Here is a 17,294-nt window from a genome sequence, read left to right as displayed (position 1 = left end):
CTAAAGCCCAGAGTTTTGCCTCAGAAATAGCTTCTGTCCATTCCCGATCATTGTGGAGTAAACCATATGCGAAGCAAGCGTCTTTGAATGTGGGGTGTAACGTGCCATCACTGTACGGAGTTCTTCAAATGAGCGTGCTCCCTTTACAATGTTTAATAACATTCTTAGATAGTAACGTTCACCTGACGCTGGATTTGAATAGACAATACGACCAATTGAGGGTCTCAGCTTTCTGGGGGCCCATTCTTTTGCATCATTATTCCAGACATACTCTTTGGGGATCTTTGAGTATGTAAGGCTCCGTGCATTTGGATCTTGTTTATTAAGTTCAAACCATTGGGTGAACATGGTTTCTTTGATGCTTGGCCTTTGAAGCAGGGCTGAAAGATGTTGTGAATCATGTAGAGTGAGTGACTGTTGGTTTGGTAGATGATATGATAGTTTAATTATGGAAGGCTTAGAGAAGTGGATGTCGTAAGAAAATAATCGCCAAGCAGCCTCACACGGAGATAAATAGCGGCAATCCAAATAATTTTTGATTTCATCAACGTCAATAATTTTTTCCGAAATGCCTGATGAGTTTTGTGTGGGTAGTACGTTTTCCTGTATCACAATTGTAGCTCGGTCCGGCCCTTTATTTAAGTATTTGAATAGATATTTAATCGCGCGAGATCTATTACACCACTCGACATTTATATGTGCGTTATATCTGATCAACAGATATCTATTGTAAGGAACGACGAAGCTGTTGTCAAGTGTGCTTTTGCCTTTAGTAACATTCACACAGTTGTTGCGACGTCTGTAGTTAGCGTATCCGTCTTCATCGATTGTGGTCTCGGCATAATATGGCTTAGGGAAATGCTTTGAACATTGGTTATCAATCATACATGGGGCATCCTTGTGTTTATGACCGCAAGGGCCGTGTAACATGTACTCAGTGACGGCCTTGTATCCTTCGGGATCGTGGGCCTCGTTAGGAATTTCGGCCGATATGAGATCGTTGATATCTTCAGGCGTCTTGCATTTGTATGCACGTGTCAACCAGATTAAGATATGGACATGCGGCAACCCACATTTTTGGAACTCAATAATGTGTATACCTGGCAGGAGACAATTCACGAGTCATTATAGTAGCAAATGTGTTATTACAAAGTTGGGACAATCATATTACAATAGGTATTACTTTCAAAATTTACAAATAATTATTTAAATCCAGTATGTTGTAGGCCAGGTGGACAATGTTAGGGATTATTTATCTCCACTGTTAGAACTTTTGGTCTGCATTATACATGTGCAGGTATTTAAATAATTTTTAAACTAATGAGGATGATTCAAGTATTATCTAATAACTGGCATTTTGACAAACATACAAAATATATGGACCTGCAAGTAGACAATTCAAGGTTGATTAACATAAATAACATATGATTTCCTGTTTCTTATTATTCATGTAAATTGATTATATAATAACACGCATTTAATGAATCAACGGGCATTTTCTTGAAGGCGTACTGCTGAAAAATTAAAGGTGATTTGGGAGGGCAAAAATTGCATAAAGTCGAATTTATATGCTTCTTAAATGCTACTTCATTAAGTACTCTTATTTAATTAGCTAATTTATTTATATTCATATATAAACATAATGGCATATACGTTACAAAAAATTATATTATACAATACAATAAATTAGATCATCGTGCAGGAAGTTTAGACATCTGTAGTTATAACATGTATCATCTACGGCAGAAAGAATCGGTTAACTGCTCCAGTACCGTAGGTAAATAGGTAAAGAAGTTGGAGGGTGTCACTAACCTGTAAATCAGCTATGCACATGTTGATGCTAAAATTTGGGAATGATGTGTATATAATACCTGCCTCGCATGTCCCGAAGATGTTGCCCTTCATTATTTCGTTCATGAGGTTGTCCAGCTTCTGCTTGAAGATTCTGGCTACAATTTCAGGACGGTCGGGCACTCATTGGCCCTCGATAAACCATAACATACCTTCTATTTCAGGCCATTTGGGGTTAGAAGTGAAGGTGATGAATAAGTCTGGGTTATCGAATTCGCGACACAAAGCCATAGCATCTTGGTAATTTTGAAGCATGTAGCGCGGACTGCCTGTATGAGACGATGGTATAATTATTCATTTTCCAATTGAAGCGGATTTGGTGTCGCCCCTTGTTACAGCATCGCATACATTGTTGTATAGATCGGTGCACAGTGTAGCGACCCGACCAAATCATGTTTGACGGCGCCGTCTACTTAGGTCCCGTTACGTGGTCATAAGTCTTTAAGACAAAGTTTGACCAAAATATGTCGCCTTCATTTCAAAATAAAGATTGTTCCCAAAGTTTACAAGAATTGTTCAACCAAAAGTTAAGTTACAACGTTATAATACGAATGAAATCTAGGCGACACGGTTTAAAGTAAAGTCAAAAGACGCTCCATGAAATGCACATATACTCGACATCCAATGCAAGTATCAAATAATGAGCGGAAGCATGTATCATGTATCGTTCAAGGACCTGAGAAAAACATAGAAATCTGTCAACGAAAACGTTGGTGAAATCATAGGTTTAAGTAAGTAAGTACAAGTGAACCACAAGATTTGCATCAATGAAATAATAGTAATACATTCCAAAAGTTTGTTTCACGAGCACCCAATTATCAAAGCTTAACATTCCTTCCATTGTATACCCCATCACTTAGTGCTAGAACAAACACTGATTCTCGAAAATATATTTCATCCGTAGACGGTAGCGAACCGTCAAAGATGAGGGTTGTCAACCCATATGGCCATATAACATAAGTTCTCGCTTACACCCGGCAAGTGTAACTAATGATAATCGAATTGAGGATTTTTGTTCTAAACTCGTATGTAGAATGTTTGTTTTCCCGTTCTTGTGTTCACTTAGTTCAAAAGAATCGTTTATGTTTTCTCATCCCAATATAAGTTCAAAAAGAGTAAAAGTGGGACTATGATCTCACCTTGAGTGCACGAGTAGTAAAGTACTTCGACAAGTAAACGTGTGCAAAGAACAATGCTAGTCTTGACCTAAACAAATAGGTCGTATCAATAACGGTAAACACGATAGGTCAAAGATGTTCAATTAGTCCTATGGCTCGTTACGACTCGATTATTTAGCATGTGAAATCAAATTGTCAATTTTCATGCAAGATACAAGTATATAAACAAGTTAGGAAGGTTGCAAAATCATTTGGTTAAGTTTGACAAAAAGTCAAACTTTGGTCGGTCAAAGTCAACGAAAAAGTCAACACGTTCGGGTCGTGTCCCGAACTATTTTTCTGAGGTTTTTAATCATGTATGAGCATGTTAGGACAAGTTACATGTGAATCGGAGGTGCGTAGCATAGCAAACATTATTCGAAAATTGACCAAGTTGGACAGACCCAAACGGCGCGCCGCGCGGGTACCTGTGCAGAGAATTCTGGCAGTTTTTAAGTTTTATGCACGAACCTAACTTCAAACAATCACCATTTATGATCCGCAAACAATCAAGACAAGTATCTTATACCGTTGGGAAGGTAATTTGACGAGGAAAACAACTAAACACATTTCATCAATCAATCTACCTATTACAACAACCAAAACCGCATCTAATGCTTAACATTAACCGCATACAAGTTCATAAATGCAATTCAATGATTCGGGCAACCAATTTACATGAATGATATGCCGTTTCGAAGGTAATCAAGCATACAATCCAACTAAACACTTACCAATAATAATCCATGGCATTCAATGCATCAAAAGTCCATTTCAAGTTCATCAAACCCTAACCCAAATTCACCAAAATCACTAATCAAGTTCATGAAGTTTTCTAAAGCAACCTACACATCAAATTGAAGCTAGTGATGCTAGTAACACAATTAAAACATCAACTTTCAACATCTAACAACATATGATCATCCAAAATTCAAGAACAACACACCAAAATTCAAGTTCATGCTAGTTACACTAAAACAACGAGATCGAGCATATAAATCATATATTCATGTTAGACTTGAGCCATAGACACTAATTAACACTTTTATAAGTTAAAAACATCAAGAACACAAAATCTAGTGATTTTAGAAAGTTACCCAAATGAGATGAAGTTGGTACCAAAATGAAGAGGATGAAGAGAGGATCACGAATATGTAATTTATTTGGTTGCTAGCTCCCTAATCCGGATTTAGATGATGAATGAATGAGAAAGGAAATTGGGTGTGTTCTTGCTAGAGAGAAAGAGAGAGAGATAGGGAGATGGTAATGAATGGGTGAAAGGGGTTTGACCCTTTGACCTAGTCAAGGGTTTGATCCCTTGTCAAGTTTAGTCCCTCAACTTTCGTTCGGGTGCGGGAATTACCTAAACGAGATAATTTAATACGCGTATCAACGGGAGATGTTATAAACATATAACGGAGTTTAAATTAGTATAACGGAAAAGTAAATGGAAAAAGGCGGGATGTTACATTACCTACTCCTTAAAAGAAATTTCGTCCCGAAATTTAAGTAGGCGTAGTAGTCGTTGTTTCTTCCTCGAGATCTTGCGTTTCCGAATTCACGAATAGATGAGGATACTTCCTTTGCATTTGATCTTGTCTTTCCCAAGTAAACTCGGGTCCTCTTTTGGCATCCCAACGAACCTTGACAATCGGGATTCGGCTTTGTTTCAATGTCTTGACGGAGGTGTCCACAATTTCAACCGGTTCCTCCACAAAATGAAGTTTGTCATCAATAGTAAGTTCCTCGAGAGGGATGACGATATCGGGTTCGGCAAGACACTTTTTCAAGTTAGATACATGGAAGGTAGGATGAACGGAGTTCAATTGAGGCGGAAGATCTAAACGATAAGCAACGGTTCCAATACGCTCCAAGATTTCGAAAGGACCAATATACCGCGGATTTAGCTTCCCGCGTTTCCCAAAACGGATTACACCCTTCCAAGGTGCGACTTTTAACATTACTCGGTCACCGACTTGAAATTCAAGATCGTTGCGTCGTTTGTCGGTATAGCTCTTTTGACGACTTCGGGCCGTCCCAAGCCTATCTCGGATTTGAACGATTTTCTCGGTGGTTTCGTGAATGAGTTCGGGTCCGGTGATTTGCACGTCGCCTACCTCGGCCCAACAAAGAGGTGAACGACATTTGCGGCCATATAGCGCTTCAAAAGGTGCGGCTTTAATACTCGCGTGATAACTATTGTTGTAAGAGAACTCGGCGAGAGGTAAGTGCTTGTCCCAAGCTTTTCCGAAATCAACCACGCAAGCTCGTAACATGTCCTCTAAGGTTTGAATTGTACGTTCGCTTTGTCCATCAGTTTGAGGATGATATGCGGTGCTCATGTCTAAACGCGTTCCCAACGCTTCTTGCAATGTACGCCAAAATCTAGAAACGAAACGGCCATCTCGGTCGGAGATAATCGATAATGGTACACCGTGTCGGGCTACGATCTCCTTAATGTAAAGTTGTGCAAGTTTCTCCATTTTGTCCGTTTCTTTCATGGCCAGGAAGTGTGCGGATTTGGTGAGACGGTCAACAATAACCCAAATGGTATCATAACCGCCCGTCGTTTTTGGTAGTTTGGTGATAAAATCCATCGTTATCCTTTCCCACTTCCATTGCGGGATCTCGGGTTGTCGAAGTAGTCCGGACGGTCTTTGGTGTTCGGCTTTGACTTTGGAACATGTCAAACACTTGGAAACATAAGTAGCTACGTCCCTTTTGATGTTCGGCCACCAATATAGCTGTTTAAGGTCGTGGTACATCTTATTGGCACCGGGGTGAATCGAGTATCGTGACTTATGGGCTTCATCTAAAATAAGGCTTCGTAGGTCCCCATAACTAGGCACCCAAATCCTTCCGGCGTAATATCGGAGTCCAGTCTCCCTAATTTCAAATCGAGAGACGAGAATGTTCAAGAGCTCGTGTGAAAGGTTTTCATCCTTGAGAGCCTCATCTTGGGCTACCCGAATTTGGCTATTAAGGTTTGTGTGGATGGTGATGTTTAAGGCTCGGACACGAAGAGGCACCGCTCTTTCTTTTCGACTTAAGGCATCGGCTACTACGTTTGCCTTCCCGGGATGGTAACGAAGCTCGCAATCGTAATCGTTCAAAGTTTCAATCCACCGTCGTTGTCTCATGTTTAGTTGCTTTTGATCAAAAATGTGTTGGAGACTTTTGTGGTCGGTAAAGATAGTACTCTTGGTTCCATAAAGATAGTGTCTCCACATTTTAAGTGCAAAGACAACGGCTCCGAGTTCGAGATCATGTGTCGTATAGTTTCGTTCATGAATTTTGAGTTGTCGAGAAGCATAAGCAATGACTTTCGTTCGTTGCATCAATACACACCCAAAACCATGTTTTGAGGCATCGCAATATACAACAAAGTCATCATTGCCTTCGGGAAGTGACAAGATAGGAGCGGTGGTTAGCTTCGTTTTCAAGATTTGGAATGCGGATTCATGTTCGGTCGCCCAAATGAATTTCTTTCCCTTGTGAGTCAATGCGGTTAGAGGACGTGCAACCAAAGAGAAATTTTCGATGAATCTACGATAGTACCCGGCGAGACCCAAAAATTGACGAATGTGAGTAGGAGTAGTAGGAGTCTCCCATTTGCTAATGGCTTCGATTTTCGTTGGATCGACTTTAATACCTTGGTCACTTACAACATGACCAAGAAATTGAACTTCCTTTAACCAAAATTCACACTTGGAGAATTTGGCATAGAGTTGTTCTTGTCTTAAAAGTTCAAGCACAAGTCGGAGATGTTGTTCGTGCTCTTCTTCATTTTTAGAATAGATCAATATATCATCGATGAACACAATAACGAATTTATCGAGATACGGTTTGCACACGCGGTTCATAAGATCCATGAACACCGCCGGTGCGTTAGTGAGACCAAATGGCATGACAAGGAATTCATAACTACCATAGCGAGTCCGGAAAGCGGTTTTGGAGACATCTTCCCCCTTAACCCTTAATTGATGATAACCCGAGCGGAGATCGATTTTCGAATATACACAAGACCCTTGTAGTTGATCAAAGAGGTCATCGATGCGAGGAAGAGGATATCGGTTCTTAACCGTCAATTTATTTAGTTCACGATAATCAATGCACATTCGTAGGGATCCGTCTTTCTTTTTAACAAACAAAATCGGAGCGCCCCAAGGTGAATGGCTAGGTTGGATAAAACCACGATCAAGTAGTTCTTGGATTTGACTTTGCAATTCTTGCATTTTGGATGGGGCGAGTCTATATGGTGCACGTGCTATGGGTGCGGCCCCCGGAATAAGATCGATTTGGAATTCAACCGGTCGATGAGGTGGAAGACCCGGCAATTCGTCGGGAAATACATCGGAAAAGTCACTAACAATTGGCACATCATCGATGTGCTTCTCATCGGACTCGACTTTCTTAACATGGGCAAGGATCGCAAAACAACCCTTACGGAGTAGTTTTCTAACTTTAAGGCACGAAACGAGGTTGAGTCTGGTGCAACTCTTATCGCCATAAACAATCAAAGGTTCACCATTCTCGATAGGAATTCGGATTGCGTTAAGATCACAAAGAATGTGAGATTTCGTTTTGACTAACCAATTCATACCGATTATTACATCAAAGCTTCCTAATTCCATGGGTATCAAGTCAATTTCAAATTCCCTACCCAAAATGTTTAACGTACACCCCCGGTAATATGTGTCGGCACTTAATAGTTTCCCGTTAGCCACTTCAATGGTATAAGTGGTATCTAATGGAAGAGGTGGAGTGCTAAAAGAATGAGTCAAAGTCTTGGATACAAAGCATTTATCGGCACCTGAATCGAATAAGCAAGAGACATAAGAATTGTTGAGGAGAAACGTACCCGTGACTAGTTCAGTGTCATCCCGGGCTTCCTCGGTGTTTATGTTGAAAGCTCGGCCGCGCGTATTGGGGTTATCTTTCTTCTTTGGGCATGCATTTCTATAATGACCCGTTTGGCCACATTCGTAACAAGTGCCCGTCTTTGGTGCATTGGGCCACTTTCGAGCGACGGGAGTGGCACTTTTACAATCGTTGGCCTTATGACCAACTCCTTGGCACCGGTGGCAAATTAACTTGCCACATTCACCAAAGTGATGTTTGTTGCATTTGTTGCAAAGAGGTAGGTTCCCGGCATAACCCCTCTTGCCGTCGGAGGTGTAAGGCTTCTTAGCAAAGTTGTTGTTGCTTGATTGGGAGGGTTCCCACTTTCTTTTGTTGCCGCTCGATTTATCCTCGGCCTTAGGTGCCGGAACTACGATTTCGTCAACCGTTTCAATTAGTTGGCGAGCCATGTTCATAGCGGCTTGATGAGTAGTGGGTTTGGATGACATCACCCCTTGTTTGATGCTTTTTGGAAGACCGAGCATGTAGAGCTCAATCCTTTGAGATTCGGGGTTTACAAGATTAGGACACATCAAGGATAGTTCGGCGAAGCGTTGATTATAAGCTTTAAGATCGTTTCCGACCGCTTTCAAAGCTCTTAGTTCTTCCTCAAGCTTTCGGGTTTCTTCGCGCGGAAAATATTCAACAATCATCTTTTCCTTTAGATCGGCCCAAGAGAGGGCATGAGCTTCATCGGTACCCACCGATTGAACATAGGTGTTCCACCATGTTAGAGCAATTCCGGAGAAAGTGTGAGTGGAGTATTTGACCTTGTCTTGATCCCGGCAACCGCTTATGCTAAAGACGGCTTCCATTTGCTCAAACCATCGGGTGAGCACGACCGGTCCCCCGGTTCCATCAAAAGTGTGAGGTTTGCACCCCATGAAAGCTTTATAGGAGCACCCTTCGCTAGAGTTACCGGCTCCTTGGTTGTTGTTGTGGTTGTTATTATTATTGTTGTTGGATGAGTGACCGGCCATGGCCGCATCTACGACGGTGGCTATCATCCGTTCGAGAGCTTGTTCGGGAGTTTCATTGCGGCGTACACGACGAGGAGCCATTGTTCCTTCAAGACACAAGAATATCATTGATTAGTATTCTCAATAATACTAACCGTGATATAGAATAAAGATAAAGAGAAGCTTTTCCTCGACTCGCCTTAAATTCTTTATGTCATAATGTCGGAACGTTCATATAAGTCACCGTAATATAATCCCGGAAATTATATTACCCTGATTCATATGTGCATTCGACATCATTTCATATAGTCAAGGTGGCGTGTCAATCAAATTAAACAACGTGAGATTAAGATGAACTAAGAGTAGATATGAGTAGAAGCGTTCGAGTATAAATGCACAAGTAGTCAAGTAATTCCTACTTCAAGTCTATATGCCGGTTGTAGTCTAGACTCACCAATGTACCCTATGACTCGAGGTTGACACCAATGAACTCTAAATCCCTACAACCAACGCTCTGATACCATCTGTAGTGACCCGACCAAATCATGTTTGACGGCGCCGTCTACTTAGGTCCCGTTACGTGGTCATAAGTCTTTAAGACAAAGTTTGACCAAAATATGTCGCCTTCATTTCAAAATAAAGATTGTTCCCAAAGTTTACAAGAATTGTTCAACCAAAAGTTAAGTTACAACGTTATAATACGAATGAAATCTAGGCGACACGGTTTAAAGTAAAGTCAAAAGACGCTCCATGAAATGCACATATACTCGACATCCAATGCAAGTATCAAATAATGAGCGGAAGCATGTATCATGTATCGTTCAAGGACCTGAGAAAAACATAGAAATCTGTCAACGAAAACGTTGGTGAAATCATAGGTTTAAGTAAGTAAGTACAAGTGAACCACAAGATTTGCATCAATGAAATAATAGTAATACATTCCAAAAGTTTGTTTCACGAGCACCCAATTATCAAAGCTTAACATTCCTTCCATTGTATACCCCATCACTTAGTGCTAGAACAAACACTGATTCTCGAAAATATATTTCATCCGTAGACGGTAGCGAACCGTCAAAGATGAGGGTTGTCAACCCATATGGCCATATAACATAAGTTCTCGCTTACACCCGGCAAGTGTAACTAATGATAATCGAATTGAGGATTTTTGTTCTAAACTCGTATGTAGAATGTTTGTTTTCCCGTTCTTGTGTTCACTTAGTTCAAAAGAATCGTTTATGTTTTCTCATCCCAATATAAGTTCAAAAAGAGTAAAAGTGGGACTATGATCTCACCTTGAGTGCACGAGTAGTAAAGTACTTCGACAAGTAAACGTGTGCAAAGAACAATGCTAGTCTTGACCTAAACAAATAGGTCGTATCAATAACGGTAAACACGATAGGTCAAAGATGTTCAATTAGTCCTATGGCTCGTTACGACTCGATTATTTAGCATGTGAAATCAAATTGTCAATTTTCATGCAAGATACAAGTATATAAACAAGTTAGGAAGGTTGCAAAATCATTTGGTTAAGTTTGACAAAAAGTCAAACTTTGGTCTGTCAAAGTCAACGAAAAAGTCAACACGTTCGGGTCGTGTCCCGAACTATTTTTCTGAGGTTTTTAATCATGTATGAGCATGTTAGGACAAGTTACATGTGAATCGGAGGTGCGTAGCATAGCAAACATTATTCGAAAATTGACCAAGTTGGACAGACCCAAACGGCGCGCCGCGCGGGTATATGGCGCGCCGCGCGGGTACCTGTGCAGAGAATTCTGGCAGTTTTTAAGTTTTATGCACGAACCTAACTTCAAACAATCACCATTTATGATCCGCAAACAATCAAGACAAGTATCTTATACCGTTGGGAAGGTAATTTGACGAGGAAAACAACTAAACACATTTCATCAATCAATCTACCTATTACAACAACCAAAACCGCATCTAATGCTTAACATTAACCGCATACAAGTTCATAAATGCAATTCAATGATTCGGGCAACCAATTTACATGAATGATATGCCGTTTCGAAGGTAATCAAGCATACAATCCAACTAAACACTTACCAATAATAATCCATGGCATTCAATGCATCAAAAGTCCATTTCAAGTTCATCAAACCCTAACCCAAATTCACCAAAATCACTAATCAAGTTCATGAAGTTTTCTAAAGCAACCTACACATCAAATTGAAGCTAGTGATGCTAGTAACACAATTAAACCATCAACTTTCAACATCTAACAACATATGATCATCCAAAATTCAAGAACAACACACCAAAATTCAAGTTCATGCTAGTTACACTAAAACAACGAGATCGAGCATATAAATCATATATTCATGTTAGACTTGAGCCATAGACACTAATTAACACTTTTATAAGTTAAAAACATCAAGAACACAAAATCTAGTGATTTTAGAAAGTTACCCAAATGAGATGAAGTTGGTACCAAAATGAAGAGGATGAAGAGAGGATCACGAATATGTAATTTATTTGGTTGCTAGCTCCCTAATCCGGATTTAGATGATGAATGAATGAGAAAGGAAATTGGGTGTGTTCTTGCTAGAGAGAAAGAGAGAGAGATAGGGAGATGGTAATGAATGGGTGAAAGGGGTTTGACCCTTTGACCTAGTCAAGGGTTTGATCCCTTGTCAAGTTTAGTCCCTCAACTTTCGTTCGGGTGCGGGAATTACCTAAACGAGATAATTTAATACGCGTATCAACGGGAGATGTTATAAACATATAACGGAGTTTAAATTAGTATAACGGAAAAGTAAATGGAAAAAGGCGGGATGTTACACACAGCTCGTTTTGGTGATTTCTGAGATACTTTAGACGTTGTTCTTCGACAGCTGAATAAGCATCATCCAAATACTGTTGGAATAACTGTCCACCCCTTAGGAGGGTTGTACCTTCGTTTTCCCATTGCTGAATTCTGTAGCAGTAAAATTCTCACATGCTGATGTAACGCCGCAAAGTTTTCCTTCTTCCACTGTTACAATGGTAGGGTATGTTTTCATGATACTTGGTTTCACCGTATGGGAAGAGTAGTGGGTACTGTAACGCCATATATAATTGATGAAGCTCAGAGATTCTCTGGGGTGCGCAGTTACGTTGTTGTACAATAATATCACGTGTTGAATTACAGTGGCCAAAGTCGCTAGTGATAAGAGCTGCCACCTCACCAACGTTTGGTGCGTTATACTGGCGGGAGTTTGAAATTTTTGCAATCAATCGAAGTGCGCAGTCGGCCGATCTATTGTTAATGGCCCAATCTCGTGCCATACGAAAAGCCTGTGCAACTGCACTAAATTTATCGAGCATTTCAATCAAGTTGTTAGTTAACATTTTGTCTACCGTCTCTCTTGAATCACTATCTAAAAAAGCCGACATGCGGTTTGCAGCCTCATTTTGTGTGTCATAAAAGTAGAGCTGCGCATACCTCGGTGATCCTCCATCCTCTGGTAAGAGTGAACCAATCTTATGATATGTTTGACCGCTTATTCTAAAAGTGTATGGAGCGCGGCCCCGGTTGATGTTGTGGTCAATGCGTGCTTCGAAAGATGTGAATGAAAACATGCTATTATAAACCCTTATTTGCTCTCAAAACCTTGATGTTGATGTGTCAGTATAATCAAGTAATGCCCTCAAGAGTGGAGGTGGGGGTTTGAGTTTTGGCAGGAGTATTTTTCCATTTTGGCAGCAAATAGAGAAGGTTGGATTTTTGGTATGTTTTGGTTTGTTGTTTCTCTCATCATACCACATAGTTACGTTGCAAGTAGGACACTTGAATACCGGTGGTCCTTGATTATCATATTCAACGTTGATGCCTGGCCAAGTCGGAACAGTCAAGCGTTAATATGACATAAATAATTTCTGAGCAAAAGTAATTTTTTTTCACATGTTGGCCAACACGCCAATGAAAAATCGTCACTGCAATCCCATTCATAAATAAATAACGGTTATTCATCAGTGGATGTCGGAAGGTGTTACCTGAAGAGTTGGCTGCACGCCTTTGGATGGCATTTTTGGTATGATCTGAGTGGGACTGTCTCGTGTCTGTAATATTAAAACGGTTTGTTAAAACAGTGTGACAGTCTGCATGAAAGGTACATTATTTAATAATCTGCTTACTTTTTGAACCGGTTGCCTGACGACAGTTTACATGTGCAGGGGTTTCACCTATGGCGATAAATACATTGTAAGTCTGGTTGATTAGCTGAATCGAATGTTAAGGCAAATATGTGTACAGGTACGTTATTGATCGATTTGGTAGGACACTGATCTGGTAGTATGTAGTTACCGAATGATACTGGAGAATTTGGACCAATGAGTTTGAGGCCGACAAACTGGTGTGTGGCAGTATTGCTTGTTGAATTTGTAGAATGTATCATGATTGAATGCCCTAGCATGTTGCTGAAACCGGAGATCTCTGTATTCAGAGCTGTTCCTGCACAATTGTGTGTTCCGAAAGTAAATGTGTGGCATGTTAAATCTACAATTATAATAATATGCTGGTAGGAATATAGGTGAACCTGAGCTGTCGGTGCACGTGTCACTTATCATGAGCCCATGGTACGTTTGTCGTTTCCCATAACACGTGAGTGTCGTTGATGAGTATATTGATATAGGACCATTTAGGAATTGTGACATGCGTATGCTGCTTTAACCTTTTGTGTGATGCCCCGTACAAAACCATCGTGTACGAATCATCAACAACAGGATCATTACAAGGTCAAACACTATATGCTATTTCAAAATACGTTTGCATTCAAGATAAAAGGTGACGTCATAACGAACGTCAAGTGTTTTACAACCAAAGTATGCTTCCATGAACGGAAGCAAAGATAATAGTACGTGACCCTTAGGTCGTTACAAATCATAGTTCCAAATGTAATTAAGTTTGAATGCAAGATAAAGTAGGTCATGCGGTGATAACACTAGAGCAGCGGGTGTCTACGGTAAGACTAGTACACAGCGGACGCAGCTAACCTTAAGCACCTGAGAAAAACATGCTTAAAAACATCAACACAAAGGTTGGTGAGCTATAGTTTAAGTATAACAGTAATGTAAGGTAGGCCACGAGATTTCAGTGCTACCAAGAGCGTTTCAAAACAGTATGATAAAGTATATGTTAACCGTGGGCACTTGGTAACTAACTTAACGTTTATACCCCCTGAAAGTACACTTGGCAAGTGCGTATATTTACGAATTATTAAACACTCATTAAATGCTAGCGCGACTAGCCCGAGTGGGGATGTCAAACCCTATGGATCCATATCTAAGATTCGCGTTCACGGTTCAAAAACCAATGATTAAACGTTACCGAGCTAAAGGGAATGTTTATGCCGTTGTATAACCCACACATATATAAGTTTAAGTACTCGTGCCTAGTATGTAAAACATAAAACGTGCATGTATTCTCAGTTCCCAAAATAGTTAAAGTAAAAAGGGAATGCTATAACTCACAATGATAAAGTAGCGGTAAAGTATGACTCGAGAAATAAGCAAGTGTGTAGGTCCGGGAAGTCCTCAACCTAAGTCAAATAGTACTAAGTCAGTAAATCATCCCAAAAGGTTTAAAAGTATGTAAATAAGGTCTTAAGGGTCATCATCATTCATCATCAAACAAAAGGTGTAAAGTAAGTTTCGTTCATGAAAAGAGTTTTAAACAAAGGCTGAGTTCGGTCAGTCACCACGGCCTCTATACCTACTGAAATAAGGTGAGACCAGTGGCCACGGCTCCGTAAATGAGTCCTATAGTTGTGGTAAAAATTCCAGAAGCAAACTCGTCTTCATTTGACCTTGGCGACGGTCTAAGTGCGAGTAGGTCAGAGTTTTCAGCACAACGTTAAAAGGACATAATGACAATCGGAGGGCCATAAATCCTACACCGTAACTCGGATTAAGATGAGTCCTATATGAAAAGTTATCTACTCGAACAGAGCTATCTAAAAATCATAATTACAGTAGCCCAGGTCATATGGGTCAGACACATAAACAGTAAAACTGTAGGGTCAGTAGGTTCCGGTGGTTCTTGGTGCTCGATGCTTATCATGGTTCTCATCCTTGATGCATATAGCTTCAAGTGTACAACTCGTTGATGTGTTTGCATCATTTTCACCAAGGTTTGACCATCATAACCCAAGTGTAAGTCTAAGACATGAAGCACAACTCACTTAAGTGTTGCAAGTGTTTTGATGAACCAAAGTTACATCAAAGTCTTAGATTCAACACATACATGAAATGTAAAAGTAATATTAAGTTACAACTTGAAAATAAACTTATAAAATCAAGATCTTAAGTTGTAGAACATAGTTCTTAGTTAGATCTTGAAGATCCTAGACCCAAAAGTCTAGATCTAACATAAGTGTACCAAGTTATAATTAAAGAAAGCTTACTTACATGTTCTTGAACTTTTAAAGTTAATTTTAGTTCAAGAAAGTATGAGATCAAAGTTAACTTGTAACACTTGACCATTAAAACCAACAAACATGAAATTAAAGTGCATAATATAAAGAAACAAGCTAAGTAAACAAGTAACTAGTTCATGGGTTGTTCATACTTTAAAGATTCAAACCAAAGTTTTATCTTTAAGAATGTAAACTTTAAGTTTACAAACATGACTTACAAGTAATGATTTTTACAACCATGAACTTACAATCTTTAAAACTTTAAAGGTAGAACATAAACTAGTAAGTTTATGTTCTTGAGTGTTCTTGTAAATACAAGATAAAAGAAGAATGAAACTAGGTAGTTTGATTCTTGTAACTAGTATGTAACAACAACAAGTTCAAGTAACTTAAACAACAACCAAGTACAAGTAACAAACAACAAATGATGATGATATATGTGTTCATGGTCACGATTTTGAACAAGAAAAGGAAAGGAGAAAAGCTTTTGTTACTTACAAGTATTAGAGAGAAAATGAGAGGGAAAGATGAGAGAAAAAGTTGCAAGTAAGTGTGTGTTTGGAATGAATGAAGTGTGAAGGGTATTAGTGAGTAAGTAATAAGAAACAAAATGAAGCAAAACACTCCCCAAGGATGCTTATGGCTGACGGCCTGCATCAACAAAGAGGGAAGGGATTAAACCACTAGTCACTAGCATGTAAAGCTTAAAAGTTTGGTTAATATGGGTGCTTACATGGGGAAGGTGTGCAAGTAATATGTAACAAGATTCCATACAATTTAATCTATCTAGTTTCATCCTAAAGTGATACTTACATGTCTTAGTAGGCTAATTAATCCATTTAAGATGTAGGGTGGGCTTATAAGCCCAATATCATGAGTCCATAACATTAATCAAGCCCAAGTTCAAGTAATTTTCAAGTTAATCCAATTAAAGCCCAAGTAACTAACTAATAACCATAGTTAATTAAAATGATTAATAAAATCAATCGTGAATGTAAATAATATTCTAAAAATATTATTCGTGAAAGTTTCGTGTGTCACAAAGACGTTTCGGGCATTTAAAGTCAAGTACGGGCAATCATGGTAACAAGTAAATGTAATAACATACATTCGTTTAATCATAGGTATTAATAATAATAATTATTAATTAGTAAACGTTGGAAAATCCAGGGTCGTTACATTACCCACCTGTTAAAGAAAATTTCGTCCTGAAATTTTAAGCTGAGGTAGATGGAGGAGTCGGGAAAAGGTGAGGATACTTCTGCATCATTTGATCCTCTCGCTCCCAAGTAAACTCAGGTCCTCATTTTGCATTCCATTGTACTCGTACAATCGGAATCTTGTTGCATTTCAAAGTTTTGACCTCACGGTCCATAATCTCAACTGGTTCTTCCATAAAGTGGAGTTTGTCGTCAATGGTAAGTTCTTCCAGTGGTATGATAAGTTCTGGTGCAGCAAGACACTTCTTCAAGTTTGACACGTGGAAGGTAGGATGTACTGAGCTCAATTGTGCTGGTAAATCCAAACGGTAAGCAATGGGTCCAACGCGTTCTAAGATTTCAAAAGGACCAATGTATCGTGGGTTTAACTTTCCACGTTTTCCAAAATGGATCACACCTTTCCAAGGTACAACCTTCAGCATTACACGGTCACCGACGTTGAATTCAAAGTCTTTACGTTTAAGATCAGCATAACTCTTTTGGCGATCGCGGGCAGTCTTAAGTCTCGCTTGTATCTGAGCAATCTTCTCCGTCGTTTCGTGGACTACCTCGGGTCCAGTGATTTGCTTTTCGCCTACTTCAGCCCAACAAATAGGAGATCGGCACTTGCGGCCATACAACGCTTCAAAAGGTGCAGCATTAATGCTCGAGTGATAACTGTTGTTGTAAGAAAATGCAGCGATTGGCAAATGCCTTTCCCAGGCCTTTTCAAAATCGATGAAACATGCACGCAACATGTCTTCCAAGGTCTGAATCGTTCGTTCACTTTGCTCGTCGGTCTGTGGATGATAA

The 17,294-nt window shown here is 39.7% G+C and overlaps 1 protein-coding gene across 1 annotated transcript; it reads right to left on the bottom strand.

Moving 5' to 3' along the window:
• LOC139899781 (uncharacterized) lies at positions 1-12,448 on the bottom strand. Its single transcript, XM_071882617.1, has 4 exons — positions 12,016-12,448; positions 11,782-11,861; positions 1,371-1,383; positions 1-1,100 (listed from the first exon to the last, which is right to left on the bottom strand). Exons 1-4 carry the CDS (start codon positions 12,446-12,448, stop codon positions 1-3), a joined length of 1,626 nt encoding a protein of 541 aa, XP_071738718.1.
• Between the last annotated feature and the right edge of the window lie 4,846 nt (positions 12,449-17,294).

The sequence above is a fragment of the Rutidosis leptorrhynchoides genome, chromosome 3 (genome assembly GCF_046630445.1).
Source record: "Rutidosis leptorrhynchoides isolate AG116_Rl617_1_P2 chromosome 3, CSIRO_AGI_Rlap_v1, whole genome shotgun sequence".
NCBI lineage: Eukaryota > Viridiplantae > Streptophyta > Magnoliopsida > Asterales > Asteraceae > Rutidosis > Rutidosis leptorrhynchoides.
This window is presented reverse-complemented; position numbering and strand designations above follow the sequence as displayed.

Excerpts from the sequence above, each read along its gene's own strand:
- LOC139899781 (XM_071882617.1), bottom strand. The coding sequence starts at position 12,448 with ATGTTTTCATTCACATCTTTCGAAGCACGCATTGACCACAACATCAAC. Across the intron at positions 11,862-12,015 it reads CACTAGCGACTTTGGCCACT|TGGAAGAAGGAAAACTTTGC; the intron begins GTAATTCAACAC and ends CCATTGTAACAG.